Raw genomic sequence first — 8901 nt, 5'->3', positions numbered from 1 at the left:
CGGCACATGAGACCTATCAAACCAAAGGAGCAGGCAAATAGCACTACACTGCAAACCGTCACACCCAGTTTTAGAGAAATTGCAATAAATTTACCTGTGGGCACGCACTGCAAACAGCGTAGCTGGGAATCAGCGCTATGTATGAACTGCAATCTGGGTTCTTTAACAAGACTCATTCTCAATCATTCATAACGGCCTTTACGACAATAAAGATCTATTCTATTCTATTCTATTTGTGAAAATATCATTCTACACATTTGTGAATATTTTTTTGTAACTGTAAATTAAAAACACAAGTGTGTTAAAAAAAATCTGTACACGTGAGAATTTCAAAATACAAGTTCCAATTTTTCTCAGTTTTTAAAGCTCTTAAATTCTGTAAATCATTTGCTTTCAAAGCGGAATCTTTGTAAGTAGTATTGTTCGAGGGGTTCTGATTAATGTAACTCACAACATCCGGCGGTTTCCATGGAAGTCCACCAGCTCACCATGTTAGGACAGCTAGCTAACAAAATTCAGAGTAATAAGAACACAGTGTACGTACAGTAAATAGCTGCACTGTTCACCGATTATAGCTGCGTATTTATTAAGTCTTGTTTCAGTGGGTTTCTATAGGAAGAGCAGAATGAACCGTTTGAACCCCACGGTTCCCGCTGATCAGTATCTCGGTAGGTCGTGTGTTGTTAGCTGTGTCAGTTAGCTCCTAGGCTAACTTTATAATCTCTGTGTGTGTCTGTGTTCCAGCGGACAGCAATGTGCTGTTCTACCTGAATGATGCTGTGATCCAGCTGCTAGAACACAAAGAGGAATACAACCAGTTCGGAGTAATCCGCTACTTCGCTGAATAGTAGGTTCCACACAGTTGTTGAGACAGTGAGACTGCAGCTCCGGTGCTTCAGGTTAACAGGTTTTTACGTTAACTAGTTAGATTTGTTTACGAATTCCACTCTCCGTGTACTTGGTGTTACATCGTCATGTTCAAGGAATGGTTGTCACTGTTTGCCAGTGTGTCATGCGGTTTAAAAGGATTATCATCTCCAGCTCGTGCAAATGCATAGGCTATACGTATCAATACTACTTCATTGTTGTCTGAAGATCATACTGATACTTACATGCATTTGCACGAGCTGGAGATGGAGCCGCCCCCCCCTCAGGTCTTTAATCCTGCATTACACAGTGACAGACAGACAGGAAAAGTCTGTGAAAATGATGAATCTGTGGATCAAGCATCTGGAACACAGAGAGTGGAATAAGTTATCTTATCACATTACTTGATTAATAGATGGAATAATCAATACATTACTCAATTACTGAAATCATCGATAGCTGCAGCCCTAATGTACAGTATCATATTCATCATATGTGTGGCTGTTGTGTGAGCATCACATATCTCTGAAAAATCTGATCTCTGAAAAAGAAATTGTTGTTTAAGAGCTCAGTTTCACAGTCCTTCATCATGATTTTTTTAAGTGTATTAAAATACATTAATAATAAAAAAACCAGTTGAATTAAAAAGCTTGTGCATATGTCTATTGAGGAATTAAACATTAATGAAAAAATCTACATTCGGGAAATGCTAATCTGAAAAGAGCAGACATGGTCAGAGCTACTATCCCATCTTGAGTATTGTCACAGTACTAAAGAAGTTAATAACAACTTTTTCTCACACCATATTCACTTCATTACACATGTTGGCCAAGGTGGTTACCAAGAAGAAACTCATCTGTTATGATGAATCTGACTGAAGCTATTTCACAGGGTAATGGTGGGTGTGTTTCCAGACAAAGCACAGTTCATTACTGGTGTCAGAGCAGTGAAAGCTGAGCCAGCGGCAGCTTGTTTCGCACACTGGTCTCCCATCAGTTTACCGTTAAAGACTAGCAGTTTATCCACAGTGCACATGCGCAAAACAACCAGAAAAAAGCTGCTGACCTCTCAGCTTGCCCAGCTCAAGTCAGTGTTACGGGAGATGGACACGCCCTCAAACCAGAGAGAGCTGCAGCAATTCTAGCTCCGTGTGGTCACAAGGTGGCAGTAATGTAAAGGATGGATGCACATGCTAATAGACAGGCGGGGAGCTTTAACAATGCAAGCACTTCTTGCCTTCCTTGTCCTGACAGAAAGTTATTTATAAAGACATATCAGAGTCAGAGAGACTTCATTAATCGCAGAGAGCAATTGAGTAAATTTGTGTGTCTGTGTGTGTGTGAGAGAAATATATAATATATCTGGGTTTGTAATGTCTCTGTAGTTTCAGCAGTGTAAAGAACAGTAACCACGTCCTCTTCAGAGAGTTTAACTACATCCAGGCCACTCCACATAACAGAGCATCCTTCATTCGAGTATTCTGGAAATGCTACAGACAGATCGGCAAAAGTGGAGGTGAGAACACAATAAGGTCTTTGGACTGTGAAATGAAGCTGGAGTACCTCTGGGGAGAACCCATGTAGTCATAGTAAAGAACATGGAAACTACAGACAGAAATACCCCAGCCTGGATTCACTCTCAAGATGTTATTGTTGTGAGGTACAGTGCTACTGCTGATGTACAGTACTGCTGATGACAGACCTACCCATCTGTCACTCTCCTGAGATACTAAGACCTAACCACTTGGGACAGCAACTTTTTCTTAACCCAGAATGTGCACTCTGGGTTAAGACTGAGAACTCTGGCCTCACAGTTTGTGGTCCTAATTCTCATTCAAGGCACTTAACACTTAGCTTTGAATCAAACTCTGGAATCCTCCGAGCTGGAGGGTATCTCTTAACGATTAATGGTAAATGGACTGGTTCTTATATAGCGCCCTTGTACTCTGCCTGAGCTCAAAGTGCTTTACACCAGTGGTCCCCAACCCCCGGGCCTCGGACCGGTACCGGTCCGTGAGTCGTTTGGTACCGGGCCGCGAGAGTTGAGGCTCAGGTGTGAAATGTGTGGTTTTTAGGGTTTTATCGGTTTTCAGCGTTATTTTGTTATCGTTTTTATCGTTAACTCTGTTTTCCTGGGTCTTTTCACGTGTGTTATGAATAAATCTTCTTTTTTTCGGTACCGGTACTAGTTTTATTTTGTTGTATTTATCCGCGACACCTTAAAGGCCGGTCCGTGAAAATATTGTCGGGCATAAACCGGTCCGTGGCACAAAAAAGGTTGGGCATCGCTGCTTTACACAACTTGTTTCATTCACCCATTCACACAAGCACTTTTTCTCTATGCTGTTTCTAAGTTCTTTTTTGTCTAACATTCACATGCATTCACACCAGAGAACAACATTGGACTAACATCTTGCATGCAGACTAGGGCAGATTGGGATCGAACCACCAACCTTCCGGTTATTAGATGATCTGCTCTACCACCTGAGCCTTAATGAAGACAACTGAGTGAGCATCACTTGTAAAAAGCAGACATGAGATTATGAGGCTACCAACCTTGACACACTACAACCTTTGGTTGGACCTGTTGACCTTAAAACTTAAAATTTTGTCCATAAAAATCATGGACAAATCAGTCAAAGCAGCCTTGGGAGATTCCATTACCCACTAGAAATAAGTGTGAATACAGTTGTACAAGGACCAAATAGCCCTGTACTCTTGAAACATCCCAGCAGGACACACTGACTAGATCTAAAGTTTATTATGGTATACTTAGGAAGCTGGTAAATGTAGACATAGACATTAAATAGACACAGGAGGAGTTAAATCTGGGTGATGCTGTATGTTTCTTCTTGATGTGGTTGCAGTGACCTCAAACAACATGCTTTTTCAAAATCAGTGAATTTACAAATCCTTGCAGATCAAAGAGACAAAGTTTTTGATGTCATTGTATTTGTAATTAATAAAAAATTTGATATAAAACTATGTTTATGTCATAAGTGTTACATTATTGTTTTAGTTGTCACTGACAGTTTTATGTGTTACAGTTTTGTGCTGTCATGAGTTTTCTGTTTAAAACTGGTGGTTAGTCATTGTGTAATTTGTAGCCAACATATGTTTTGTGTCTTGTGTTCCAGACTTGCTCTCCATGCTGGAATACAGGTCCCTGCTGCAGTTACTGTGTCCAGATTTTCCAGTGGTGTTAGTTCAGAGTGCCGCCAGGTCAGCAAAAGAGTAACTTCCCAAGGTTTCATCTTGATTATTTCACATCAAGATGAAACCTGAGTGGTTTGCAGAATATATAATCCTATGTAATTCATTTGAGCACATTTTCAATGTAGCACATTTTGAACACAACAGATCTTAACAGGCTGAATGTTTCTGGGTAATGATTGCTGTTCTCTCCTCCTCTAGAATTGCTGTGATGGACGACACCATCGATTGTCTGATGTCTTTCTCTGATTTTCTTTATGCTTTCCAGCTGCAGTTTTACTACCAAGGTAATAAACCAAGTGATGAAAAGAATAATTAAAGAGAGCAAATTAATGAATTTAGGGAGGGAAAGGATCAATAAACTGAAGGAACAGAATAAAAACCCAAAGGATTATATAGAGAAAATAAGGGAAAATGGTAATAATTCATGTGCACTGATTATTAAATGAAGAGAACCTAGTTAATGAAATAGGAAATCTAGGAAACAGACTGAAAAAATTACCAAAGGGAGTAGATTACTGTTAATCCAGGGAACCGAATGGTAATATGGGTTAATAAAATAAAGGGACTCATTCATAACGACTGTGTAATAAACTAAGGGGGGTAAAGAATTCACCACTAACTGAAAAAATAAGTAGCCTAGAAAAACAGAATATTTAACTTGGGTAACAGATAAGAATGTAAAGATTTGATTAAATTGGATAATAAAGGATAAAATAACTGATAAAATAGGTTTTATGAACCCATTGTCTCAGTTATTTCACCCGAGGGAATAAACAAACCAATATTAATAAAAATATAGTAATAACAATAAATACAAAATTAATAAAATGTATGTAATAATGTTAATAATGTGATTTGTTTTTGTAGAAGTTAAAGGAAACGTCCATTAAATTCATCCATTGTGTTCGTAGAGTTCCTGGACTGTGTGCTGGTAATCTACCAAGATCTGCTAACAGGTAAGAGTCCCAACACTGTCATCGTCCCCACATCCACCTCCATCGAGCAGATCCCATCTGTGTCTACAGAGGAGAACAACAAAGAAGAGCGGCCACAAGATGGGGTGGAGCCTTCCACTTTGGTTCAGTGTATAGACGCCCTGTGCGACAGGTCCAAACACAGGTAAACACTTCAGTTCTCACTCACCACTATATTCTTTTAGTTTCATGTAGACTTCTTGTGAAGGCGATAACTCTCAAAGGTGATGTAGCTGATGTAATATTTTCTAATTCCTACCATTAGACTTCAAGGTCAATGTCAGAATTCACTTAAAATCTTGTGAATGCGATGACTTAAGGAAGTAACTTTGCATCTAGTGTGTCTAGGCCAATATTTAGGTGCTTCATTTTTTAAATTTTAATTGTAATCTGTAAATAAAAAAATATATAAACTAATAAATAATGACCAAAAAGCAATAATAATGATGAATTTAAAAAAAAGTATTCATTTTAAAGACGCGTGTTTAAATTTCCTAAGACAGTAAGGCTGTATTTTGTCCGTACACTAAATTTGTTTGTGAAGTACGAAAAAATTGTGGCGCAAAAATGTTGATAAATCGCTGCGTTTTTGTGCGTATACACTAAATATTTGCAAAAATATTCCCACCTCACCACACAACAATTTCAGTACCAGTTGCAGTACTGATTTGTCATTATTTGTGTGTGTGTGTGTGTGTGTGTGTGTGTGTGTGTGTGTGTGTGTGTGTGTGTGTGTGTGCAGTCATCCGCCCAGGTCATGTATGAGGGAAATCCTGAAGCAGACTGACAGAATTTCTTACTACAGCTTCCTTATGAGTCTGGCTAAACAAGAGGCCATCAACCAAACTATTGGTGAGTTCAACCACCACTGTGTGTCAATGAGACACTGGGTCTTATTGACACACAGTGCATAAGCATTACATCAGTCAAAAAATGTGCATTTGGTTTGTATTACATTAGTGTTGCTTTCAAATGTTTGAATTTCGAACCTTTTTGTTTCCCTGATTCTGCAGGAGTGTTACCCAGTAAGGCAGAGCTGCTCATTGACCCAGAGATGGACCAGGAACTGGACAAACTGTGAGACTGCACATCTATGCACATAGTAATAAACATATCAACAACAGGAACATTACTCCATATATTAGGCAGCTGTAACCAGGTGTTAATGTGTTATATGACAAGTGAGGGATTCCTCAGATCTGCTGGAGGCTTACAACAGAAAAAAATTGATTTGTACTATTTTCAGTTGACCTGTGTTGTTTCTGTTTTACTCTTATTAAGGATTAAGCGAACTGAATTCTACATTTTAGAAGCAGATGCTACAAGAGTTTTCAGAGCTGCTTTTCAACCCCTAGACAGTATAAAGTTAGTATAGATTGTAGTAAGGTAGATTGGATTGATAGCAAAGAGCATCGAAGTAATCTGAAATTAAACCCCTCAGCAGCACAAGGCTATAAAACAAGAAAAACTCCCTTGAATAATATAATTTATATTTTTTTATACATTTATGTCAATAATGGCTAACACTTATCAATTTTTGAAAAATCACAGCAGTGATGTTCTCTTGCTGTCCAGGATTGCTCAAAGTTCCTGGTTTATCTTTTATATGTAAATTTGTGGGTTTCAAAGGTCAAAATCTAATTAATGTCCAAGCTGCTGATTCTGATATTGTTAGACTTCTGTTCACTGGCATGAAAACAGTTACTCTGCTGCTACTCTCGTGTTCAAATGTAATAGAGCTCCAGTACAATCTCTACATACTTTAACTTTGCTTTTCTCCCATTTTGCTCTTTTCTTCTTTTAATTGTAATCTTTTGTTCTCTTGCTGTCCAGGATTGCTCAAATCGTAGTGAGTCCTAGCAGTAACAGTAGCAGTAGTGCTGTGGGGGGGCTAAAAGAAGTGCAGAAGAAGGCATCACCCAGGAGGAACATCCACCACAGGAGGAGGATGGAGGTGGAGAGTGACGGCTCCACTGAAGAGACCGATTCATCTGAAAACTGATCTCTGACAACTTAGTGACCTGTTGCCTGCCGTCTTAAAGGAACGCCTGTTGAAAATCGACAGTGTGTCAGGACTGAAGAAGAAGAAGACGTCCTTCTAACTTTTACTATTGTAAATAATGCAAATAATATTAAAGAAAGCAGGATGTGTCTAACATGCATTAGAAAACATACAGAATTAAGCTCTCACCAATCACTACTGCACTATAATTTATTGATGAATCTGTTTGTGGCTCAAACTGTGCAGAATGCAAAAAACAAGGAACCAGATGAATTCCAAACATCAATACACACACATCTGCATCCAAAAATAGTAAATATATAATACAAACCTGTCTTGTAGCATGCTTTTTAGTCAATAAGACTAGAAAAGCAGAAAGCATTATATGAATACCGTTCCATTTCTGTATATGTAACCATGTTTGTATGAGGCTGTTTATCACAAGAGCAATGTGGAAAAAATACATCTACAAACTTACTGTAAACACAAAACTGTATACAGAATAAAATTCTGTGACCTTGTTAAGCAACAAGGCTTTGCAACTTTGAAAGATACAAAACGATATACTTTTACTTTTCTTGTTGCTCTTTCCCGTCACCCTCCAACCTGTCGAGGCAGATGACTCCCACTTCTTGAACCTGGTTTTGCTGGAGGTCTCTTACTCCAAGTGCTGTTGTTGGGGTTCTCTCTAATTCTGTAGGTTGTTTACCTTAGTGTGTGAAGCACCTTGACTTTGCTGTGAACTTGCAGTGTATAAATAAAATTGAATGGGAAAGTGTATATTGTGATATTTGCTATGTTGATTGGAACAGCCAGCGATCAAACCACCAACCTCCTGAGCTACAGCCACCCCTGAACCATGAATTGCACGGGATTGGCAGATGGAGAAGCGTCACTTCAGAGAACACATCTCTACTGCTGTACAGTCCAGGGGTTGTTCTTCAGGAGTTTTTGTTGAAAAGGCCGGAATTGGAAGAGTTTCAAGCTGCCCTGGTGTATCTCTCATTACATCTGTGGAGAAGGTAAAAGTGTTCCAGAGGAGTTGAATTTCCAGGGGATACTGCTTTCTTGTTGGGTCATTATGAGCATGAATGAAAGATTGTGTTTTTGGCCAAGGCGTGCCCAGTCTCTCTTTAATCTTACTCCCCTCAAAGATCAGAAATAAAATCAAAATTAGCACAGAGTAGGTTTATTAGATAAATACAATTAAGGTGATTTGATTGTTTTGCTTTTATTATTTGAATTAGGTTTTGCTTTAGTCCAAAATTTCTTTACAAAGACATCCTGCATTCAAAAAGTCTATATGTTCCCATTCTAAACAGGAAAGGTCAAAATCTGACTATTAGTTTACATCTTATAAATAGCTCTTACAGGTTACTCCAAATTTAAAAACAACAGATCCCCTGGGACTGCTCTCCAGACCACTTAATTAAACCTAGTCATATTCCAAGGGCACTGAGAGGAGAACTGCTGCAACAGGTGTGTTTGGTTGGTACGATTCCCATCACCTATCACCTCCATCCAAGCTCTGCACTTCCTAACTGGTAATATTCATAGGATCAGAGACTGTACCTTTTAAACAGAAAGACTATTGGGGTGATGGTTCTGCATATTGACAAGCTGGGCACGACCACTTAGCTCCAGTGAAAGAAACTCTTATTACTACAGCATACCAAGACATTTTGGACAAATGCTCCCAACTTTGTGGGAATAGTTTGATGACGGCCACGTCCCATTCCACCTCAACTGTGCACCAATGTAGAAAGCAAAGTCCATAAGGGCATGGACAAGCAAGTTTGGTGTGGAAGAACTTGACTGGCCCCAACTCAATAGAACACCTTGG

At 39.0% G+C, this 8901-nt stretch overlaps 1 protein-coding gene across 2 annotated transcripts; it reads left to right on the top strand.

The window, feature by feature from the left end:
- Positions 1–454: 454 nt before the first annotated feature.
- On the top strand, positions 455–7838 carry cstpp1 (centriolar satellite-associated tubulin polyglutamylase complex regulator 1). 2 transcript variants are annotated; one of them, XM_084934397.1, is made up of 10 exons: positions 455–668; positions 745–847; positions 2252–2382; positions 4004–4088; positions 4281–4366; positions 4994–5038; positions 5108–5201; positions 5799–5908; positions 6070–6133; positions 6890–7838. In XM_084934397.1, exons 1-10 carry the CDS (start codon positions 626–628, stop codon positions 7056–7058), a joined length of 930 nt encoding a protein of 309 aa, XP_084790523.1. In that variant the 5' UTR covers positions 455–625; the 3' UTR covers positions 7059–7838. The 2 variants fall into 2 exon arrangements, with proteins under 2 accessions (XP_084790523.1, XP_084790521.1); XM_084934395.1 differs by having other exon boundaries at positions 4994–5201.
- The last annotated feature ends 1063 nt before the right edge of the window (positions 7839–8901 follow it).

Source organism: Perissodus microlepis, chromosome 7 (assembly GCF_051167445.1).
Source record: "Perissodus microlepis isolate ML-2025 ecotype Zambia chromosome 7, ASM5116744v1, whole genome shotgun sequence".
Taxonomy (NCBI): domain Eukaryota; kingdom Metazoa; phylum Chordata; class Actinopteri; order Cichliformes; family Cichlidae; genus Perissodus; species Perissodus microlepis.
Note: the sequence above shows the minus strand (reverse complement) of the source record. Positions and strands in the feature narration are given on the sequence as shown.